General features: G+C 39.4%; 2 protein-coding genes across 13 annotated transcripts in view; both read right to left on the bottom strand.

Annotated features, from left to right (window-relative positions):
• Positions 1–12,807, bottom strand: part of LOC113037086 (protocadherin alpha-C2-like) — a 208,368-nt gene extending 195,561 nt beyond the window's left edge. Inside the window, exon 1 of one of the 4 annotated variants that reach the window (XM_026193944.2) lies at positions 10,432–12,807. In XM_026193944.2, coding sequence (XP_026049729.2) covers positions 10,432–12,792 — 2,361 coding nt within the window. In that variant the 5' untranslated portion in view covers positions 12,793–12,807. Of the gene's footprint in view, positions 1–300; positions 3,616–3,636; positions 6,004–7,002; positions 9,370–10,431 lie in introns of those variants that run through there. The other 3 variants (XM_026193779.2, XM_080288675.1, XM_026193950.2) reach the window with 3 other exon arrangements.
• Positions 12,808–16,257: 3,450 nt separating this feature from the next.
• Positions 16,258–25,264, bottom strand: part of LOC113036790 (protocadherin alpha-C2-like) — a 34,888-nt gene continuing 25,881 nt past the window's right edge. For 5 of the 9 annotated variants that reach the window (XM_080288787.1, XM_080288780.1, XM_026193328.2 and 2 more), the window contains exons 2-3: positions 20,418–20,453; positions 16,258–18,445 (exon numbers count right to left, since the gene is read on the bottom strand). In XM_080288787.1, coding sequence (XP_080144913.1) covers positions 20,442–20,453 — 12 coding nt within the window. In that variant the 3' untranslated portion in view covers positions 16,258–18,445; positions 20,418–20,441. Of the gene's footprint in view, positions 18,446–20,417; positions 20,454–21,407; positions 23,776–25,264 lie in introns of those variants that run through there. The other 4 variants (XM_080288776.1, XM_026193303.2, XM_026193294.2 and 1 more) reach the window with 2 other exon arrangements.

The raw sequence follows: 25,264 nt of genomic DNA, 5'->3' as shown, positions 1-25,264 counted from the left end.
ACTCATAGACGCCTAAATCAATATAGCAACTGAATCGTGTAATTTAATCCCTAAATAAACACGCGACATTTTTAGTAAAAACAAAAAACAAAAAACAACAACACAGAGAATCGAATTCTCATATTATGAACAAAACAAACTTAAATTTCAGCAGTTTAACCACTTGCCAGGACCATGGACAGTGCTAACAAATATGCTGCAATTCAGGTGTAATATTATCTTTAAATCAGGAACATTATATGTTTTACTTCTAAAGGGAACACGTCTGGTAAGACAGTTAAAACTTAAACATGGTCTTACCTCTTCAGAAGGACGTTTCCTATCAGGAAGCATTAGTGTATTTGCATGACTGCCCGGTACTATAGTAGATCCTATACTCATTCTGGGTCCAACGAGCATGTACCGCTTCTCCCCTGATCTGTACTGGATGCTGTGACACAGTGTCCCATCATAATTAGTCTCTGGCAGATATTTAGACGTATAGTCTGTGGATTTGGAGCACTGCATTGCAATCAGCACGATGATACTGACGAGAAAAAGCACAGAAACTGCGCCCAAAGTTATCATCAGGTAAAAGATCACATTACTGTCCTCATCATCTTTTGCTGCACCTTTAACATCAGAAGCTGCAAAAGCCTCTTTGGGCTCCACAAGTTTGACAATCACAGTAGCTGTTGCTGAGAGAGAAACGTTGCCGTTGTCTTTGACCAGTATTACCAGTTTATGCTCAGCCTCGTCTGTCTCTGTGAATGAGCGAAGTGTTCTGATCTGTCCTGTGTAGCGGTCCAAAGCAAAGAGACTGTGGTCAGTCACTTCCTGCAGTGAAAAGAGCAACCAGCCGTTATATCCTATATCAGCGTCATAGGCTCTGACTTTAGTCACCAAGTGTCCTGCGTTGACGTTTCGGGGAATCTCCTCCACACCTTGAGCAGAGCCGTTGGAGCTGAGTGGATACAGGATGACTGGAGCGTTGTCGTTCTGATCCAGGATGAAGACGTTGACTGTGACGTTGTTGCTTAGTGACGGAGTTCCAGAATCTGAGGCAACAACTTGGAACTGGAAAGTTTTCATCGTTTCAAAGTCGAAACTTTTAAGGGCAGTGATTTGTCCATTTTCTGAATTAATATTTAAAAATGCTGCGTTTTTCTGTTGACTGCTTTCCTCTCTGATTATACGATACGTTAAAGCCGCGTTTTCATTCAAATCTTTATCTGAGGCAGAAACTGAAAATATCGGCTTTCCAGGCTCGTTATTTTCTACCAGGTAAAGTTCAACTGGATTCTGTGCAAATTGCGGCGCATGATCATTCACGTCTGACACATCAATACTCAAAGTTCTGGATGTGGACAGAGGAGGCACGCCACAGTCGGTTGCTGTTATTGTGACGTCGTAATGGGAAACTGATTCTCGGTCTAATTTATGTTTAATAACTAAAGAGTACATGTTATCTTGAAATGACGGTTTTAAATCGAATGGCACATTGTCTGAAAGACTACATATTACTTTACCGTTTAAACCCGCGTCTTGGTCTGTAATACTGATCAAAGCCACCACAGTCCCAGGTTTGGAATCTTCTGATACAATCTTTGACAAAGATGTCACCTCTATCTCAGGTTTATTATCATTTATGTCCAGCACCTTGATAATCACCCTGCAGTCGGTACTCATCGGAGGTTGTCCTTTGTCTGTGGCGTGGACGTCCAACTTGTATACCTCCATATTCTCAAAGTCAATTTCGCCTTTCACTCGAATTTCACCAGTGTCCTTATCTAGGCTAAATGTATCATACAATTTAGGGTCAAGTTCTTCACCAAAAAAATATTCAATTTCTCCGTTTGAACTCTCGTCCAAATCAGTCGCCTTTACGGTAGTTACACTTGTACCCGCATCTACATTTTCAGGTATCGTTACTGAATAAACTTCTTTACTAAATGCAGGATGGTTATCATTTGAATCCAGGACTATGACTGTGACATTAAGAGTCCCTGATCTCGGTGGATTTCCTCCGTCAGTTCCTGTCAGTATCAGTTTGTGTTCGTTCTCCTTTTCCCGATCCAGAGGCTTTTGTAAAACTAAGAATGGTATCTTATCTTCTCCCCTCTCTCTAATTTGCAAACTAAAGTGATCGTTATGGTTTAATTTGTACGTTCGTACTGTATTAGTAACAACATCTGGATCATGTGCAGTTGGCAACTGAAATCGTTTACCTTGGAGAGTTGATTCAGGAATTTCTAATATTTTTTCTTCATCAGGAAACCTTGGTGAATTATCGTTTACATCTATTATTTCCACTCCTACATAATGTATTTCCATGGGGTTTTCAGCTACCAGTTTTAGGTTTTTAATACATGGATGTATTTTTTCGCACAGCTCTTCTCGGTCGATATTTCCGTGAACATACAGAACGCCATTGTTCGGATTTACTTCAAAATGAGCATCTTCAGCTCCAGAAACAATACGAAACCGTCGTTCCTCTAATGAACTGATGTCCAGTCCCAGATCCTTTGCCACATTCCCAACAACACTTCCTACCTTTACTTCCTCTTGAATTGAATATTTTATCTGAGCTGAAACCCGCTCCACACAGCTGAGCATCAGATAAAAGCTGATAGCAAGCCACCAGCACTGCGTTCCTCGTCTTTGTCCTCTTGGCTCCATCGTTTTCGTTAAGATAACAAAATATGTATCCACTTAGAGGTCTTTACATCCAAGACCGTGGTCTAACATTAATTTTTCAAAACATAACATCCACTCTGAAATATACCCAATATTCCGAAGCTTCCCATGTATAAATCACGGCTACACTTGTGTCTGTGGATAGTGTCGTCTCCTTTCTGTCCACCACAACAAAACCTCTGTGGAAGGGGCAGGACCAGTGCTATAACACAAAAACTGGATGCTGATATTACACTGACACCGTGTGGATTCAAAAAAATTAAGACATTTTTACGTTTTGAAGATTTGTTTGTTTGTTTGTCGTTGTTGTTGTTTGTTTGTATATTAAGATAGTTGAGAATTGACGCAATAACAGGACCCGGAATGGGCTTAGGGCATTTGGGTCGTCTACTTAATCCAGCTGGAAACAGTATTACGGACTATTTTTAAAATATACCATCAAAAAATCAGCAATATCAGTGTGTTTGCAAATTGGATAGTTCCATTGTGCTTATTACGTATTTATATAGCTTTTCAAGTTGCAAAGACAGGGAAGTGTCACGATCAAAGCTTTCAGTTCACGTACCCTAATCATAATAGTGAATATTACCTTCCATAAATACAACGTTATTCAGGTATGCATCCCTCCTTTACTACAAAAATACTTAAATAAATAAAAATAACAAAATAAGATAAAATAGGATAAAAAAATTTTTTAAAAATTCAGAATAAAGACATTTCTTTCTTGCTTTTCTTTACGGAACCAGTACACTGCACTTAATGAGAACCAAACAAAATATGATTTCCTGTTATTTACCTGCACTACAAAACTTCAACACGGATATACAGAACACTGATTAAAATTATTTGCATTATATAGTAAAATGGACCGCATGTTTTATCTCCAAAGAGAGTGGTGTTTGCCAGGAGGGAATTTTGTTTTCATTCCCGAAACAGCTTTAAGTAAAAACGTGCTCTTACCTCTTCAGATGTTCTTCTCCTATCAGGAAGCACGAGAGTATTTGCATGACTGCCCGGTACTATAGTAGATCCTATACTCATTCTTGGTCCAACTAGCATGTACCGCTTCTCTCCTGATCTGTACTGGATGCTGTGACACAGTGTCCCATCATAATTAGTCTCTGGCAGATATTTAGAAGTATAGTCTGTGGATTTGGAGCACTGCATTGTAATCAGCACGACGATACTTATGAGAAAAAGTACAGAAACTGCGCCCAAAGTTATCATGAGGTAAAATATGACATTACTGTCCTCAACATCTTTTGCTGCACTTTTAACATCAGAAGCTGCAAAAGCCTCTTTGGGCTCCACAAGTTTGACAATCACAGTAGCTGTTGCTGAGAGAGAAACGTTGCCGTTGTCTTTGACCAGTATTACCAGTTTATGCTCAGCCTCGTCTGTCTCTGTGAATGAGCGAAGTGTTCTGATCTGTCCTGTATAGCGGTCCAAAGCAAAGAGACTGTGGTCAGTCACTTCTTGCAGTGAAAAGAGCAACCAGCCGTTATATCCTATATCAGCGTCATAGGCTCTGACTTTAGTCACCAAGTGTCCTGCGTTGACGTTTCGGGGAATCTCCTCCACACCTTGAGCAGAACCGTTGGAGCTGAGTGGATACAGGATGACTGGAGCGTTGTCGTTCTGATCCAGGATGAAGACGCTGACTGTGACGTTGCTGCTTAGTGGCGGAGTTCCCGAATCTGAGGCAACAACTTGGAACTGGAAAGTTTTCAGCGTTTCAAAGTCAAAACTTTTCAGCGCAGTGATTTGTCCATTATCCGAATTTACATTCAGGAAAGATGTAATAGCATCCTGTAGACCATCACCTCTCACGATTTTATATGTAATTGCTGCATTTTCATTCAAATCATCATCAACTGCGCTCACAGAAAATATTGGTGCGCCCGGGGTGTTGTTTTCTATCAAATACAACTCAAATGGATTCTGACTAAAAACTGGTGTGTTATCATTTACATCTGACACCTGAACACTCAGTGTTTTCACTGTTGAAAGCTGAGGTTCACCGCAATCAGTAGCTGTTATTGTGATATCATAGCGGGAAACAGTTTCTCTGTCTAAACGGCCCTTTGTAACGAGCGAGTACATGTTTTCCTCAAGTGATGGCGTCAGATCAAATGGAACATCCTGCGATACTTTACAAATAACCTTCCCATTAACGCCTGAATCTTTGTCGACAACGCTGATGAGAGCGATGACAGTGCCGGGCTTTGAATCCTCTGGGATTAAACTGGACAGTGATGTTACTTCAATGTCTGGTTTATTGTCGTTCACGTCCTTTATTTTAATCACAACTCTACTTTCGGCTTTCCAGGGTGGCTGACCTTTATCTGAAGCCTGCAAATCTAGCCTGTACAGCTCCGTTTCCTCAAAGTCTACTTTTCCCTTTACACGAATCTCACCGGTGATGCTGTCCAATTCAAAGGTGTCGTGCACTTTTTTCTTTTGTGTTTTTCCAAAGTTGTATTCAATTTCACTATTCAAACCTTCATCCTTATCTGTAGCGTTTAATTTTATAACTTGGGTCCCTTTTGGTGCATTTTCATCCAGTGACACAGTATATACATCTTTGCTGAACACAGGTCGGTTATCATTCGCGTCTAGCACGGTGATGGTTAAATTAAGGCTTCCTGATTTCGCTGGACTCCCCCCATCTACGGCTGTTAACAGTAAACGATGCTCAGCCTTTTGCTCTCTATCCAAAGACTTTTTTAGTACTAAAAAGGGCATCTTGTCCTCTTCACTGTCTCTGAGTTCAATATCAAATAAATCCGTGGGATTCAGTGTATATTTTCGAAGTGATTGTGCACCAAAATCAGGGTCTCGGGCAGCATGAATTTGGAAACGAGTACCTGGAGGCGTATTCTCTGCTATTTCCAGTCGCTGTTCGCTTTCTGGAAAAGTCGGCGAATGATCATTAATATCGGTTATTTCAACTCCAACATAATGTATTTCCAGTGGGCTTTCAACAACAATTTTCAGGTTTATCAAACAAACCTTGCTTCCATCACAGAGCTCTTCACGATCCATTTTTTTCCCAACATACAACACTCCATTGTTCTGATTTAACTGAAACAGATAGTGATTTGGACCCGAAACAATACGGAATTTCCTGCCAGTTAAGCTGCTGATCTCTAGTCCTAAATCCTTTGCAACATTTCCAACAGGGTATCCCACCTGAACTTCTTCTGGAACAGAGTATCTTAACTGCGCCAAAATTCTCTCCGCAAAGCACAGCAACACAATCCCGGAGATCCACCAGCAGTTCACGCGGTGTCTTTGTCCTCCTTCCCCCATCCCGAGGTAAATATATAAGGGCTTTCTCGGAGGCAAACTCAGTTATCCTATCGCTTATGGAGTCAGTCTCATTAGAACATTTTCACGATTCTCCAAAAGATGAAATTCTATTAACGAAGATTTACCGCTTTTGGTTTTATTTGATATCTAGCCTCCTCTGCACACTCCCTGTGTACACCTCCACCAGATAGGAACCACAGATGGGCAGGGCCTGTGCAGAATGAAGCGCACAACCATTCCCAATGACATACCGACACCAAGTGGTTACTATAGTATGATACGAAACGCTTTGGATGAAGCTGAAGCCTGCCTGTTACAGCTGGTCACCTTCATATCTGGTATTCTGTAAGTAACGCAACAATGTGATTCAAATAGTTTTTATTAAAAGCAAATAGGATCAATAATAATAGTCGAGAACACTTATAGAGGACTCAGTCGCGCCTACTACAGACTTTCTGAAAGGGATGTATTTAAGTCAGGGCAGACATTCATTTGTAATGGTGGTCACACGGATGTAACACAGTTGAAGAGGTGCTCATCACTTTTATATGTTCAAGTGCATAGTGTGGAGAATTTCATCAGGACTCGAGGCAATCGGATGTAAAACAAAGTATTTGTGAGGTTTTTTATTTGTAAATCGGTCAGATTTGACCCGAACACGACAGGAAGGTTAATAACGCTATTAGAAAGCTTTCTTCGTGTAATTAATTTAAAAACAAAACCTCTTCACTTACTTAAACTGATTAATGTTTGTCGGTAGCAAAAAGACAAGCAGTTGGACTTTATCAAGGAGAACAGAGTGACTTCGGAAGCATGAAAAGTTCATCCAGCTAACCAAAGCGATGTTTCTTAATATTTATATCTCAGTTACATATTGCAGATAGGAAAATTTGAACAAGACATGCTTTAAAAAATACATTGTGACAAGAGTTTCAGGGACAAAATTGCAGCAAAACATTTATAGGAGCGCAAGGATAAACAGGGTTGTGCAAAAGTTTGGTATTAAGGCCTTACCTCTTCAGTTGCACCTCTTCTGTCGGGAAGCACGAGAGTATTTGCATGGCTCCCAGGTACTATAGTAGATCCTATACTCATTCTGGGTCCAACTAGCATGTACCGCTTCTCTCCTGATCTGTACTGGATGCTGTGACACAGTGTCCCATCATAATTAGTCTCTGGCAGATATTTAGAAGTATAGTCTGTGGATTTGGAGCACTGCATTGCAATCAGCACGATGATGCTGACGAGAAAAAGCACAGAAACTGCGCCCAAAGTTATTATGAGGTAAAAGATCACATTACTGTCCTCATCATCTTTTGCCGCACTTTTAACATCAGAAGCTGCAAAAGCCTCTTTTGGCTCCACAAGTTTGACAATCACAGTAGCTGTTGCTGAGAGAGAAACGTTGCCGTTGTCTTTGACCAGTATTACTAGTTTATGCTCAGCCTCGTCTGTCTCTGTGAATGAGCGAAGTGTTCTGATCTGTCCTGTATAGCGGTCCAAAGCAAAGAGACTGTGGTCAGTCACTTCTTGCAGTGAAAAGAGCAACCAGCCGTTATATCCTATATCAGCGTCATAGGCTCTGACTTTAGTCACCAAGTGTCCTGCGTTGACGTTTCGGGGAATCTCCTCCACACCTTGAGCAGAACCGTTGGAGCTGAGTGGATACAGGATGACTGGAGCGTTGTCGTTCTGGTCCAGGATGAAGACGTTGACTGTGACATTGTTGCTTAATGACGGAGTTCCAGAATCTGAGGCAACAACTTGGAACTGGAAAGTTTTCAGCGTTTCAAAGTCAAAACTTTTCAGCGCAGTGATTTGTCCATTATCCGAATTTACATTCAGGAAAGATGTAATAGCATCCTGTAGACCATCACCTCTCACGATTTTATATGTAATTGCTGCATTTTCATTCAAATCATCATCAACTGCGCTCACAGAAAATATTGGTGCGCCCGGGGTGTTGTTTTCTATCAAATACAACTCAAATGGATTCTGACTAAAAACTGGTGTGTTATCATTTACATCTGACACCTGAACACTCAGTGTTTTCACTGTTGAAAGCTGAGGTTCACCGCAATCAGTAGCTGTTATTGTGATATTATAGCGGGAAACAGTTTCTCTGTCTAAACGGCCCTTTGTAACGAGCGAGTACATGTTTTCCTCAAGTGATGGCGTCAGATCAAATGGAACATCCTGCGATACTTTACAAATAACCTTCCCATTAAAGCCTGAATCGTTGTCGACAACGCTGATGAGGGCGATGACTGTGCCGGGCTTTGAATCCTCTGGGATTAAACTGGACAGTGATGTTACTTCAATGTCTGGTTTATTGTCGTTCACGTCCTTTATTTTAATCACAACTCTACTTTCGACTGTCCAGGGTGGCTGACCTTTATCTGAAGCCTGCAAATCTAGCCTGTACAGCTCCGTTTCCTCAAAGTCTACTTTTCCCTTTACACGAATCTCACCGGTTATGCTGTCCAATTCAAAGGTGTCGTGCACTTTTTTCCTTTGTATTTTACCAAAGTTGTATTCAATGTTGCCATTGGAACCTTCATCCAAATCTGTAGCGTTTAATTTTACAACAAATGTTCCTATTGGTGCATTTTCATCCAGTGACACAGTATATACATCTTTGCTGAACACAGGTCGATTATCATTCGTGTCTAGCACGGTGATGGTTAAATTAAGGCTTCCTGATTTCGCTGGACTCCCCCCATCTACGGCTGTTAACAGTAAACGATGCTCAGCCTTTTGCTCTCTATCCAAAGACTTTTTTAGCACTAAAAAGGGCATCTTGTCCTCTTCACTGTCTCTGACTTCAATATCGAATAAATCCGTGTGACTCAGTATGTATTTTCGAACTGAATGAGCACCAAAATCAGGGTCTCGAGCGGCATGAATTTGGAAACGAGTACCTGGAGGCGTATTCTCTGCGATTTTCAGTCGCTGTTCGCTTTCTGGAAAAGTCGGTGAATTATCATTAATATCGGTTATTTCAACTCCAACATAATGTATTTCCAAGGGGCTTTCAACAACAATTTTCAGGTTTATCAAACAAACCTTGCTTCCATCACAGAGCTCTTCACGATCCATCTTTTTCCCAACATACAACACTCCATTGTTCTGATTTAACTGAAACAGATCTTGAGTTGGAACCGAAACAATACGGAATTTCCTGCCAGTTAAACTGCTGATCTCTAGTCCTAAATCCTTTGCAACATTTCCAACAGGGTATCCCACCTGAACTTCTTCTGGAATGGAGTATCTTAACTGCGCCAAAATCCTCTCCGCAAAGCACAGCAACACAATCCCGGCGACCCACCAGCAATTCGCACGGTGTCTTTGTCCTCCTTCCCCCATCCCGAGGTAAATATATAAGGGCTTACTCGGAGGCAAACTCAGTGATCCCATCGCTTATGGAGTCAGTCTCATTAGAATATGTTCACGAAACTGTAAAAGGTGAAATTCCATTGACGAAAATTTACCGCTTTTGGTTTTATTTGATATCTAGCCTCCTCTGCACACTCCCTGTGTACACCTCCACCAGATAGGAACCACAGATGGGCAGGGCCTGTATAGAATGAAGCGCAACCATTCCCTATGCCATACCGACACCAAGTGGCCACTACATAATGGTACGAAACCAAAACAGTTCACCTGTTCCCTTTTCCCGCCACTTTACTTTTGACTTTTTGAAGTCTAACGCTTTGGAGGAAACTGAAGCCTGCCTGCTACAGATGGTCGCCGTCATATCTAGTATTCTGTCAGAAACTCAAAACTGTGAGTCAAATGTCTTTTATTAGCAAGTAAATAGGATCAATAATAATACCTTCAGTGGAAAATACTTAAAGGGCACGCAATCCCGCCCACTACAGACTTTCTGATAGTGTATAATTAAGTCAGGGCAGACAGGAAAGATATACTGTATATTCCAAAGAAGCGGAGCGTAAGAATGCTGAGAGAAATGGACATCTAAACGTTATTTGAAAGACCGGTGAAGTGATTGTAGTCTTAAATGGTTCATTCCCCAGAATTAAACAATTTCAGCACATTGGACAGCGCAATTACGCTGACACAGTCAAAAGAGGAAATATTTATATCGATAACTGCATTTATCGTTTTTCTTTTTTTAATAACACTGTCTTCACTTATGTAAACTGATTAATGTTTGTCAGCAGCAAGCAAGACAAGCAGTGGGACTTTCTTGAAGAGAACAGATTGGCTTCGGAAGCATATAAATTTTTTACAGCTAACTTTAACCGATGTTCCATAATACATATATGTCAGTTACATAATTGGGACATTGGAACAAAAGTGAAACACATGCTTTAAAAGACCACATTGTAACAAGAGTTTCAGAGACAGCATTACAGCAAAAAATTTAGATGAACACAAGGATAAACGTGGTTGTGCATAAGATTGGTATTAAGGTCTTACCTCTTTAGTAGCACCTCTTCTGTCGGGAAGCACAAGTGTATTTGCATGGCTTCCTGGTACTATAGTAGATCCTATACTCATTCTGGGTCCAACTAGCATGTACCGCTTCTCTCCTGATCTGTACTGGATGCTGTGACACAGTGTCCCATCATAATTAGTCTCTGGCAGATATTTGGAAGTATAGTCTGTGGATTTTGAGCACTGCATTGCAATCAGCACAATAATGCTGACGAGAAAAAGTACAGAAACTGCGCCCAAAGTTATCATGAGGTAAAATATGACATTACTGTCCTCATCATCTTTTGCTGTACTTTTAACATCAGAAGCTGCAAAAGCCTCTTTGGGCTCCACAAGTTTGACAATCACAGTAGCTGTTGCTGAGAGAGAAACGTTGCCGTTGTCTTTGACCAGTATGAGTAGTTTATGCTCAGCCTCGTCTGTCTCTGTGAATGAGCGAAGTGTTCTGATCTGTCCTGTATAGCGGTCCAAAGCAAAGAGACTGTGGTCAGTAACTTCCTGGAGTGAAAAGAGCAACCAGCCGTTATATCCTATATCAGCGTCATAGGCTCTGACTTTAGTCACCAAGTGTCCTGCGTTGACGTTTCGGGGAATCTCCTCCACACCTTGAGCAGAACCGTTGGAGCTGAGTGGATACAGGATGACTGGAGCGTTGTCGTTCTGATCCAGGATGAAGACGTTGACTGTGACATTGTTGCTTAATGACGGAGTTCCAGAATCTGAGGCAACAACTTGGAACTGGAAAGTTTTCAGCGTTTCAAAGTCAAAACTTTTTAGTGCTGAAACCGTTCCGTTTGCTTCGTTTATATTTAAAAACGTGGTTATAGTGAGCCCCGGGCTCATACGGACAAGTGAATATGTCACTGCCGCGTTTTCACCTCCATCCGCGTCAGTAGCACTGACTGAGAAAATGGACATTCCTGCCTTGTTATTTTCAAGTACATAAAAGGTATACGGGCTTTCAGTGAAAAGAGGCCTGTTATCGTTAACATCTTGCACCTCTACCTGTATTACCTTCGTTGATGACAAAGTTGGGCTTCCTAAATCCTTAGCTGTTACTGTAATGGTATACATATGCGTTGTTTCCTTATCCAGGTAATCTTTGGTAACCAAAGAGTATGACTGACCGTCAGGGGAGGGCTTCAAATCAAAAGGTAAATGAAGGGGCACGCTGCAAACCACCTGTCCGTTCACACCTGAGTCAAGATCCGTCACACCCATTAATGCCACCACGGTTCCAGGGGGCGCATCTTCTGGAATGCGACTCGAAAAAGATGTGATTTCTATTTCTGGTGGGTTATCATTCACATCTTCCACTCTAATAATTACGCTGCAGAGTGTGGACAGAGCCACAACACCTTTGTCCGTAGCCAGTACTTTAATCTCGTAAACTTGGGTTTCCTCGTAGTCCAGGCGTCCTTTCACAACTAGTTTTCCAGTTTTACTATCCAAATCAAACGTATCGGACGAGAGTCCTCTAAGTTTACTCTTTAAAGAATATTCAATCTCACCGTTCAGCCCTTCGTCTGAGTCAGATGCATTTACCGTCAGCAGAAATGTTCCAGCGGGTGCGTTTTCCTTTATCGTTACTGTGTACTTTTGTTTTTCACAGACTGGTGGATTGTCATTTACATCTGATACAATTACCGTGACATTAATCGTTCCAGATTTTGATGGTTTTCCTCCATCTGTAGCTGTTAATAGTAACCAATGCTGAGCTGTATGTTCTCTATCCAAAGGTCTTTGTAATACTAGGAACGGAACTTTCCCGTCATCCCCAAATTCCTCTGTTTCCAAACGAAAATACTGGTACGGATTTAGCTTATATGAATGTAATGAATTCAAACCCACATCTAAATCGTGTGCTCCTTCCAGCTGAAATCGAGACCCCACTAAGGCAGACTCCAGCACCTCCAGTGTGTAATTTTCTTCAGGAAATTTCGGCGAATTGTCATTTACATCGAGGATTTCAACTACGACCTGGTGCATTTCGAGTGGATTTTCTACAACTGCTTTTAAATTCGTGACACATGGGGCAGTTTTTGCACACAGCTCCTCTCTGTCTAATCTCTGGTTCACTAACAAAACTCCATCCCTTGGATTTACCTCGAACAGATCTCGCTTTGTTCCTTGCACAACTCGAAGATTCCTATCAGCCAGTCTCCCAAGATCCAGTCCGAGGTCTTTGGCTACATTTCCAACCGCTGTCCCTGGTTTTAATTCTTCCTGAATGGAGTACCTTATTTGAGCAGAGATTCCTTTTAATTTGGTCAGAATCAGCAGCGCCAGACAAAAGGAAAACCACACATCCTTCCATCGTGCTTTCACGTCCGTGATCTCCATTGTTTGACAAAAGCTTTTTAATTGGCGGTGGAAAAAATCCTTAAACTAGCCTATTTAGGAACTTTTAATTCCCTCGAATGAAAAATAAAGTATAAATGTCTGCGAAAGCCATAATTTTAGCAGCAGGGCGTCTGTTAGGTCGTTCTGTCAAACCGTCTCTTTGGTTGTTACTGAGTATACATATAGAAGAAAAGATGGCCATTCATACGCCATCAGTGTGGTGATATGTAGTGTGATAGCACCACCCGCTGTCACTGTAACGATGCTGCACTGACTATATAACCTATCCCTTTCAATTTAGCCCGAATATTGTTGCTCAAACATTAGCCCACATCAGCATTTTACACAATACTAAATAGAAATTATGAGCTGACACTTTGAATATTTCCTTTTTATTTTTAAAGTGTACAAGCACATTCTGAAGTACAAACTCGAGAGAGTCGAGAGAGGAAGTCTCCCCGCCCCAGTTCTTAGGAGTTGAAAGTTTTACTCCCAGTAAGTCCTGAATATAGCCTTGACAGATTTCACCCTCTTGCGTTTCAGCTGACCATCATGGAATAACCAATATTTTCTTGTTATCCCTACATTTAACTGCTCTCAATAAATAGTAAGTTGAACTGAGCTTTTCTTCTCATTTTAGATTCTTCTTCCCTTCTAGATTTCTGGCAAACTAAATCTTTTTTGGGAGGAAATCTCCATGCAAACAATAGGAAAACATTCTACAAGGATTGATATGTAATACAAAGTTTTAACTACTTTAGTATGTTGATGTTAAACCTGAACACATTCTCTCTTCTTACACTGCATGCGGCCTTCCAGCACACACCCACAGTCTTTAGTCTATTTCAGATGTGAGCAGTGACATCGCATGGAATCAACCTGCAAGTACAGCTAGGAGTCCATTCACGTGGAACACATTGTTCTTATCTGAAAATAACAGAAGGCTTGCCTCTCTACCGCAGTGCATATAGAAATGCGTGGGGAATTGTAAGAGAAAGAAGAACACAACAATCCTCCTTGCAACAATTAGAAAAGCAAGTGACCATATAGCCTCAGATAGTCGCACCCCTCCCACTTGCTACCCACGTATTGGTTTTGGATTTACGCTAAATATATACGTGCGCGTGCACGAGTGTTGCAGCATTCTGCATCACTTCCTCCCTTTTCAACCTCGATCACCCTCTCTTTGCTGCAGCAGTGATGCAGAGTGTTACAAAGCACATATTTTCTCTCTTTTATTATAAACCCCTGCTAAACGAAGGTTGCAGTTATATTTTCACAGCCAAGCCTGGAAGCTGTGCATGCTTAAGTTGAGGGAGTGGTGCAGTCGTGCGGATATTACATTACAGGCACCTTCACAACTCCAGTGAGAAGAGCAGGTCGCCATGGCAACGCAGCTCTTTTAGGTGGGTCTCTGTCCGTGGTGCTGACAGCAAGCAGGCGCCCTCGCGAGAAGGAGAGGGGGAGGGGTGCGGAAGCTGTGAATTCTGCGGACAATATAAACTGCATCCATGTACTTAAAAAAAAAAAAAAAATATATATATATATATATATATATATATATATATATATATATATATATATATATATATATATATAAATATATATATATATATAAATATATATATATATATATTTTTTATATATATATATATATATATTTTTTATATATATATATATATATATATATATATATATATATATATATAAAAAATATATATATATATATATATATATATATATATATATATAAAAATATATATATATATTTGAAGAGAGAGAGAGAGAGAGAGAGAGAGCAACTGAGATACCAGACATAAATAAAAAAAACCCACTGATGTGTGGTGTGCATGTGTTAACCTACTAGTGCCAGCTGGTTGTCGTTCTAGCGCTTTTGTTACACACTGGTGCATTGCTGTGTCATGCATCACTGTGCTAGTCTGTTAGTAGAGCAGAGCAGCGGACAACAGAAACCATATTAATGAAGAAAGAGGCGGAGAAATGTTTCTTTTCTCATCCTGTTTCCTACTTCAATTGGCTCCAACACAGTTTAATCATAACTAGAGTCAATTTAGAAGCCTTTGTTCTTGTTTTGCATATATAGACGCAGACATATATGGAGGTTTTTCTTGGTTATGCTAGAATGTGATTCTGAAGTTAAAGTGTGTATAGAAGATGCTAAAATAACTAGTGCTGTTGGCCTGATTACTATTATTACCTCCTCATGACCTCATCTCTCAGGGGAGATGAGGTCATGTCTGCACACAAAGAGTCTCAAAGAGAGACAGCCTTATGCTTTCAGCCAGCCACTGAATAAAATACAAATACACTCATTATCTTTAAAGCAGTGTTCATGATAAACAAAACATTTTGCATTGTAACAAAATGTTTTATATGCCCTTAATTTATTACACAGCTCGTGGCATTTATCACGATTAATAAGGCTTTGTTTAAAGATTCATATACTGCAGACTCATGATGTAATTGCTCTTTTATTATGATTGTTTGTTTGGCAATATAATAACACATCGTGCATATATAGGGCTCATAGAAGGCAGCGCAGTACAGACACATAGCTGGAGCCATTCCCTTTGCCATCATGACAGAGGAACCCTCATAGATTTCCTGAAATACTTACCTGTCAAAATGTCCCTCTTGCTTTCACTTCATGTGATATATTCTTCAAATATCTAAAATTTTTTGTTTGTTTTTTTTTTTTAATATAGATTAAATCAAGAAAAGCTGGTTAGTTTAGTACAAAAATCAAAAAGCAAAACAAAAAGCGGAAGCGGGTGGATGGATGTTTTAAATATATATGACAATATAATTTGATAATTTGAATTTTAATCCATACTTACATTCTAGTGGTGGAAACTTCAGATCTTGAAGGAGAGCAGCTCTAGAAGGGAGATTTTTGTGGAAATGTTTGTATATGGTTTACTTTAGGAGTTTTTTTTTTCAGTTTTTGTTTGTCTTGTTGGTACTCGTATTCATATTTTTCTTCACACCATCCATATTAGGGATAAGAAAAACAAACAAATAAAAAAAGTCTTAGCAGCCTACAGAAACAGGAACAGCACTGTGTGCAAACCTTACCATGCTTTTATAGTTTTTGTGGAAACTGAACTGCAAGAAAACGAGACAGTGAAAGAATGACTGCAAAACTTATCTGTAGAATATCCTCCCACATTGTCTTGTGAAAATATGGGTTTTTGTTTCTAAACCTGTCTTAATACGCCACAGATTTTTCTTTTTAAAGAAGTAAAAAAGCAACAAATATATAATGAATTTAATAGAATGGTAAAATAAAATGTGAAAGAGCAAATATCTTAATAAGGTAAATAAATCTGAAATTAATACAGTCAATTCAATAAGTATTAATACATTAATACAAGCAGGTTCTACTGTAGAGAAACTTGACTGAGTTGGTTGACAAGTTTACAAAGATGGGACAGGAACTTGAACTTTGGCATTTTAATGCATTTTATTATAATAGACGAGTGTGTCTCTCTCACTCTCGATACTATCCATTTAGATGGTTAGACAAGTATTGCTTAAAATGTATTACATTTGAAACAATTATTAAATAATCCAGCTATCTAAAATGAGTACTAAATGCCTTTTAGTTTATTCTGTTTAGTATTTAATGAATCTTACAGACCAAACCACAGATCACACATTACACAAATTACCATATATTGCACCATAAAAGTACCACTGTACAAAGGCCCTTACTGCATATGTTTTTAAGATATTTGAGCTTCTTAAAAGTAATGCTTTATGAGCTGTGCTAAACATACTAGTTGGGGTCATAAATCTTATGGCACAGGAGTTCCACTTTTTTCACATTAAAAGTTGCAAAAGCACTGGTACTGAAAATGAAAGGCATATTCATAGATACATACAAATGAGATACTGTATATATGAATTATATCTGTATCCTAGATAAGGTGCTGCATATGCATATCCATATACATACAGTTAGTCAGTGATAAACATTAGAACAGCTTTCATTGAGTGAAATCAACCATAACAACATTGTTTCTGAAGTGTAAGGATTAAACGAACATGTTTGGTTCTTCGGTTTTAAACACTGCAGAAGACATCAAAATGAAGGAACAGCCAGAACTTGGATCTAGACATTGACAGGTGACTGTACATGTTCATGTTTGTGGTGCATATACCGTACAGAGTGCTAAAGGCTCACTGTATTCACTTGTGTTGCATTTAAAATCCAAGCCTCATTCTAGAGGAGCACATAAAATAAATAATAAGCGACATTGCACATTTTAATTTAGGCTTTGATTAAATCGTTTTCTGAGTCCAAAGCAATGTCATTGTGCTGTTTTATAGATTTTGTTTGACATCTTCTAAACCTCTCAGGACATCATGATTAAAAGGTGTTATACTGATTTACTGCCATTATTGTCCCATTAAAATCGCTCCATATTGTTCGGAAAAATCAAGTGAAACAGTGAGACTTAACTGCAAAAATGTTGCTTAATATAATAAAATAACAAAAGCTGTCAAAAGTACTTGAATTCTTCCATGCAAAAACAACTTAAAGGCATAATGGCTAAAGGCCTTGATCTTTTCTGTTCTGTACACTTATTGATCTTATCTCTCAGCACTCTAAGTCAGCGGTCCCCAACCCCCGGGCCTCGGACCGGTACCGGTCCGTGAGTCGTTTGGTACCAGGCCGCGAGAGTTGAGGCTCAGGTGTGAAATGTATAGTTTTCAGGGTTTTTATCGGTTTTCAGCGTTATTTTGTTATCGTTTTTATCGTTTACTCGGTTTTCCTTGGTCTTTTACGTGTGTTATGAATAAATTTTCTTTTTTTCGGTACCGGTACTAGTTTTATTTTGTTGTATTTATCCGCGACACCTTAAAGGCCGGTCCATGAAAATATTGTCGGGCATAAACCGGTCCGTGGCGCAAAAAAGGTTGGGGACCGCTGCTCTAAGTCATACAGTATCTTCAGGCCTAGTTCACATATAAAGCACAAAGTCAAGTACAAAACATAAAAGTACTCAAAGTTACCACATTTACAAAATACTGATTTTCTCTTATTTCATACATTAAAACTGTAGGTTGGTGCTTTTCTGATGTTTAGTTAATTGTGCTATTTCACCTTAGTTACCCTATTTATCATACAACAAAGCTGTAGTAGACCAAGACAAAGCAGAGCAGTTAAAAATATGATATCTTATGTGTTTCATTTTTTTGAAGAGAGCGAGAGAGAGAGAGAGAGTGTGTGTATTTTCAAGGCATTTCAACATTTCAATGTCCACCTTTTTACTCTTTGATGTGGCTTCTTTTAATATCCACTGGCACAGTTTTTCAGATAGTCCATTTCATTGCATCTCCTCTTGAAATTTTCTTTTTAACATATGACAGTTGAAGTGTGGTTGAAACCATGCTGTCTTATCATGCATACTGAATGGACAGGGATGCATTGTTGACTGGCTTTTCATGGGTTCAAAGATAAAGCTCTGGGCCATGTTTTTACAGACTCAGCAGGACAGACCTGGAGGGGGGTGTATGGTTAGAGGTTTCTTCTTTCCTCTGTGAAGCCATTCTTGTCAGTGTTAATCCTGTACGCTGCAGGTGGATGGGGGTCTTATGTGGAACTGCTGCTGCTGGTTGTGGATGCCTGCCAACGAGATGAAAATTAGACAAATTTCAAAAAAAGAACAAGAGCACTTGGGACTGGGCAAACTGACACATCTCATGCAGCCGACGTCTGTCGCTTATACGGGGCTTCAAGCAGAGGACAGACTGGGTTGAGGGATTGGGCGGATCCTTGAACATGTAGTGGGGAGGAGGCAGATCTATGAATACCATGCTGCAAAATTATGTGAAGGAGAGTGGTTGCTAGGTAACTGGGTGACCGGTTTCTCTTTGCGCGTCTCCTGCACAAAGATTTAGGTCACAATTCAGTCTACAACAGACATTGTGTCATTCATGTTCAAACGTGTCATTCTGTGAAGTCAGAAACATTTAGTAGAATCACCGGTTTAACAGCACAGCCCAATTTCACTTACAAACATTCAAAAACAGGAAATAGTCCTAATATATAAGTGATGGATCATTAGGGGATGAACAGACATGCACACACACACACCATTCTTTTGAGAACATAGTGATTCAATTAAGGGCATTTTTTTCTTGGCATATATTTCAGTTTTTCTCAGTTGCTTAGGCTCAGTTCCTGAATTAGAGTTAATGCTGTCAAAACAATATACAGAATCATTCACAGCACTGTGTTGCTCATCCACAGCATAAGGAAAATTTTTCATTATTCTTTAAATTTGTAAATCTTTCAGCAGGTCTAGACAATTTGAATGCTCATGGGTTGTATTTGTCTTTGTCATCAATATAAATTATTCTTTCTCCATGGAATAGTTTTTAATCTTAAACTCTATTATAGTATATGTTACAAGTATGAAACCTTAAACTTAAAATAAAAAAAAAAAACGGAGCTGAGCTGTCAGAAAAATATGTGAAGTATGAAAACCTGGGGCCAGAGGTTTTTTTGTTTTTTCCCCCCATTTAGTATAGTTTATATTGTGACAATTGCAGGAAAAACATAGAGAAGCATAGGAAAAACCCTCACACTACATGGAAATGTAAGTGGTTCATTACAAACACAGAATTTTCACTTTGATACAAAGTGAAAAGAATTGGAGGAAAAGACTAGAAGTGAGGAAATTCGAAATAACAATCACTGTCTTCGGTCAAAATATCCCTGGTTCACACTTTTCATGTTGATATCAGAGGTATTTTTGCTAGCTCGTGAAGTAAATTTTCAGTTTTGAGTGAGTTACAGCCTCTTCACGGTAGGGTTTGTTTGTTTTTTGTTTGTTTGTTTGCTGCATGCATGTGCTGCTCTTGGTAATTAATCTTCAATGCAGAGAGTGTTGAAAATGTTTTGAGAAATCTACCAAAGCAACTGAGAAAACCTGTAACAGCAAAGGCCAGAACCTAAGCAAGCAAATAACAACAGTGTTGACTGAAGTGAAGGGTTTTTTGGTTTGTTTGTTTTGCTTTGCTTTGCTTCGGTTTCTTTTGTTTTGTTTAGTTTCTCAACATGATTGTCACTTTGTTCACCAAAAGCAATGACTATGACAGGAATACTAATTTAATACTACTTAATTTGGATGACTGTATTCGCTGAAATGTAAGCAAGACTGTAAGCCATTACGATTATTTTTGTTTAATCTTTTTTATTGTCTGAGGTCAATAAAGGTCATGATAGTAATGTTTTATGCACCAAAATAGTATAAAAGTATTAAGGGAGAAAACATAGTACTCAAATATATTAGCATGCTGTTAATCACTGTGCTGGTTAGACTGTATAAGAAGCTTTCATTAGGCCTAATGGATGAGACTGTAAGCATTAAAGCTGACACAAAAGTGGCAAAATGCATGTAATGTTAAGTAAGTCAAGTGATCTAAAAAAAAAAATAAAAAAAAATCTCCTCCTCAAAGAAAATGAAATACAAGACACTGAATAATACTAACATCCACCGAGAACAAAACAAACAGAAAAACAATTGAAACAATAGTTCTGTAATAATTAATAGAAAAGTTATCCAGGGTGGGGGAGTGAGACTTCTGCATACCTCCAACTGCAGAGCGGACTTCCTTCATTTAGGGTACTTTAGAGTGGGGAGAAAAAAAAAGCAATTCAGTGGTCAGGTCAATACAAGCACAGAAGGATTCTTTGTGTATGTGTGTATGAATCCAGTGATCACAGAGTTGGCACTATAAACTGAATGTTATGACTTATAAATAGCACAGAATAAGCGTGGTTAGTGTGAACCTTAGAAGGGAATACTGTTACAATGTGTGCTACAGAAGTAGGTCACAACACAGTTTTACATTTAGAGTACCATACTTACCAAGAAAGAAAGACAGACAGATATGACATAGAATAATGGCAAAATTGTATCATATTTAAGTTGTTTATTCTAACCAATAAATTAAGAGATTTCTGTTTCTTCTCTCAAAACCTGTTCATCTCAACTACTGGAGATGAACTGCCTACCCTAATGTCATAGTTTCCTGCAAACATAGTGCAGACTTAAGTTTGAAGTTGTTCTGATGACCAGCAATCTCATATTCTGTATCTTCTTCATGTTGAAAGGTCATGTCATCAACAGCAAAAAACAAACAAACAAAACAAAATAGTAAGGACGATATAACTCTTTGAAAACCTGCAAAGAAAGTCACACTCCTGTCTGATCTCAAAATGCATTTCTCCTGTTTGTTTTAAAATAAATCTTATTTGACTTGTGTACCTTTGCTCATGTGCCAGTTAACATAAAACTAAACACATTGACACCAGAGCAAAAACATATTTGGGTTTCACACATGTGAAACATTATTGTTGGCATTTTTTAATCTGTACTCATTTTCTAAAGGTTGTAATGTCTCTCATGCAAAGAGAAAAACATTTCCATTGCAGATATTGCAAGTGTGTACCAGCGATTAAAAGTTTACATTTTTTTTTTCACTTTGGAGTTTGTTAAACAAGAAATTGTAATAAGTAGTAGGTATCCTTTTTTAAAAAGAGTTTTTTAAAAAATGCAAAAAACATTGAGGACCTATACCTGCAGAGTAGAAGCTGCTGAGTCACTAGTGTCTGTCAGCCCTGTCCCTCTCGGTATGCTGGACACAATGTACCTGGAGCCCTTTGGCAGAGGCTGTCTAACCACCAGCTTTCCTTTCCTGGTCTCTGCTAGAAACAGACTGTACCAGTAGGCATCATTGGAGACCAGAGTGGAGTCTGCGATGGTGGAGTTCCTCTCACTGATCACACTGTTCCTGGAGGGAGGAGCTGCTTTGCTGGGCTTGGGTTTCTGACACTTGATCACAATGGTGACCAATATGGTGATGAGCAGCAGAAATGACACCAAGCCCAGACCGATGACTAAATACAGGTTGATGTCTGAGAAGATGTCATATTCCAGAGGCTCCTCAGTCATGTCAGAGTAGGCTTTAACAGCAGTCTCCATTGTGGTCAGCTTGATGGTGACTGTAGCAGAGAGAGCAGGCTCTCCATTGTCCTTGGCAACAACAACAAGTCTCTGGTGGCGTGGATCTCTGTAACTGAACATCCTCATAGTCCGGATCTCTCCATTGTATTGGTCCAGACTAAACAAGGTGGCGTCAGTCACCTGTAGAAACTGGTAGGTGATCCGAGAGTTGTGCACAGAGTCTGTATCTAAGGCTATCACCTTTGCAATCAGGGATCCTTTATCAGTGGATCTGGGGATCTTTTCCTCCACCACAGAGCCGTGTGCACGCCACGGAGACACAATAACTGGAGCATTGTCGTTCTGGTCCACAATAATGATGTGTACTGTCACGTTACTGCTGAGAGGAGGAGAGCCAGAGTCTCTGGCCTCGATGTGGAACAGAAACTCCTTCTCAATCTCATAATCAAAGGTTTTGAGTGCGTAAAGATTACCGTTCTCTGGATTGATGGAGAACAGCATGGACATGGAGGTGTTAGCTATCTCCTTCTCTATTATGAAATAAACTAGATACTGGTTTTCATGGAGGTCGGGGTCAAAGGCAGTGAGTGAGCTGAGCAAGGCCCCAGGTGCGTTATTCTCCATGACACGTATAGTATAAAATGACTGGGGGAACTGTGGGACATTGTCATTAACATCCAGCAGCTCTAAAGTCATAGTTTCATTGTCAGATAAAGGAGGAGAGCCTCTGTCTGTCACCGTGAAAGTGATGTCATATTCTGGCACCTTCTCACGGTCTAAAGGCTCCGACACTACTAATTCATAATAGTTATCAGAGGACTCCCTCAGTTTGAAAGGCATATTATCTGGAATACGTAGATCAACTATTCCATTATCACCTGAATCTTTATCACTGACACTAACCACAGCTATCACTGTGTCTGTGGGTGTGTCTTCTTTTATTGGACTCTGAAATGATTTAATTGATATTTCTGGGTGATTATCATTCATATCTGTCACCTGTATTGTAAGTTTACACTGTCCAGATACTGAGTTAGGGCCCTTATCACTGGCTATAATTTCCATTTCATACAGTTTTAAATCTTCATAATTTATCATCTCTTTGACTCTGATCTCACCATTTTCTGGATTGAGGTTAAACATATTTTGGGTCCTTTCTGATGTATACAAACTGTATGAATAAACAATCTCAGAATTGGATCCTTCATCTAAATCAGTGGCATTCAGTTTAATTACTAGACTGCCAATTGGAGAGTTTTCCATCACATCTACGACATATTTTGCTTTTTCAAAAGAAGGGGCGTTGTCGTTGACATCAAGCACGCGAACAATGATGCTGGCTGTACCTGTGCGGGTGGGGACTCCACCGTCCACAGCAGTAAGAATTAGATTATGAACAGCCTGCTTCTCCCTGTCTAAAGGTTTTTTTAAAATCAAGTCTGCAAACTTTGTCCCGTCTCTCCCGGTCTGAATTTCAACTGAGAAATGTTCACTTGAGCTCAGATGGTAATTTTTCACAGAATTTGTTCCAACATCTGGGTCTGCAGCATTGTTCAGTGAGAATCTCTCCCCCACTGGACTTGATTCAGAAATGTCCAAATGCATCGTCCCCCTCCGAAAATGTGGAGCGTTGTCATTAATGTCCGTTATTTCCACCTCAATATTAAACATCCGCACAGGATTCTCGATAGTAGCGTCTAATTTAAGAACGCAGTATGATGTTGTCTTCGATGGACAGAAAAACTCACGGTCAATCCTTTCTAAAATGTACAGCTCCCCCGTTACCTTGTTAATGTCGAGGTATTTTTTGTTAGCTACTACATCCACGCGCATTTTTCTTTCATTCAGCGTCTTCACATCTAACCTCAGGTCGGTTGCTAGATTTGCAACAACAGAACCTTCCTCCATTTCTTCAGGAATAGAATAATGGGTGATTGAAGACGCAGTATTCACGATAGCAGAAAGAAAGAAAATCAGGGAAACGTACCCTGTCCCGCATGACTGTTTGAGATGGTGCATCATCGTGAAGCTTCCGTAACTCTGAAACACCTTGAAATGTGCGGAAACGCAGGTAAATCGTCCTCTTGTTGACTAAACACACGAAACGGACAACATCAGAGAAAATGTTTCTTCCTCACGAATGACGTACATTTTAAATGGGACCACCTATTCTCCTTCCTCCAATAAATTTATGTGAAATCGATGACCTCACTAATGGGTGTGTTTTTCTGCAAAACAGCGACGGAAACAATTGCGCAACTTTTTCAATAAAAAAAAAACCATAAAAATAAAATAGTTGTTTTTATTAAATAACAACAGAATCAGGGCGTCTCAATTCCCGTTTAAGAAGTTGCTGATGCGAACTGGGACGTGAATTAGTGAATGCACACGAAGTACTCCCCAGTTTTCGGCATCTTTTCATTTCTTCATGCACTTTTTTCTTTATTACGCAATTATCATGAGGAAAACAGCGAGTTTGTAACACAGTATCCCGTTTGTCTGGCGGAGTGCGAGGTTTCCTGTGCTGATGCATGAAACAGTACTGGACAAGTAATGACATCAAATGTATCACTGCGCATTGCGAATGGCAGTTACTCTGTTATGATGTGCTACCGATTTTCCCGTCTTTTCTGTCTGTTTTCAATGCCTAAGGAATGATATAAAGGCCGGTTTAATTGCAAGACACATCTATTTTTGAAACGGCGCTAAAATTATATTACATGTTTTGTGCCATAAAACTTTATTGCGATTTAATAAACTGTATGCATCACCCGGGTCTTTGTCACACTCACCTAAAGACTGTTTGCTCTCGCTATTGGCAAGGTACACAATGCCTGCCTGCTACTTTACACATAAAATTTAGGCAAGCTACTCGATATAGTGTGCACTCAAAGAGACAATGGAAAGAGTTAAGATATTAATAATAATAATAATAATAATAATAACAATAACAACAACAACAATAACAATAAGAATAATTTCAGCCAAGTACAGAAAAGTAAGTGCCAGTTAGTGATCAGACCAGTCAACAAAACTAAACAAACACACCAAGCATGTCTGTATTTTTGTAGTTTATGTACAGTTTCAGTGCGTGTATATATGAAGGCTTTCGTTCTTAAATGTTTGTGCATGCTCGATTATTAACATATCTATTTGAACGCTTGAACTGACTATGTAATATTTTCTTATCTTTTCTTTTTTTTGGGGGGGGGGGGGGGGGGGGGCATGTTACTGTCTGTGGTTTCATGCACTCTATTTGCAGTGTTTCTACTGAGTTTTGGACCTTGCCTCTATTGGCACAGCCTACTTAAAAACTCAGTTCTCACATAGGCTCATTTGTAAGTCTCTGTGGTTCTGCATTTATACTGTGTAGAAGTTTCCTCCCAAAAATCATAGTGGAAAGGTTTCACCATTAGGTGTGTTGCTATATGGTCAGAATATTTCAAGTATTTAAACAAAATGTAAATATC

This window comes from Astatotilapia calliptera, chromosome 2 (assembly GCF_964374335.1).
Source record: "Astatotilapia calliptera chromosome 2, fAstCal68.1, whole genome shotgun sequence".
NCBI classification, from domain to species: domain Eukaryota; kingdom Metazoa; phylum Chordata; class Actinopteri; order Cichliformes; family Cichlidae; genus Astatotilapia; species Astatotilapia calliptera.
The sequence above is the reverse complement of the archived record's forward strand: the minus strand, read 5'-3'. Positions and strand labels throughout refer to the sequence as shown.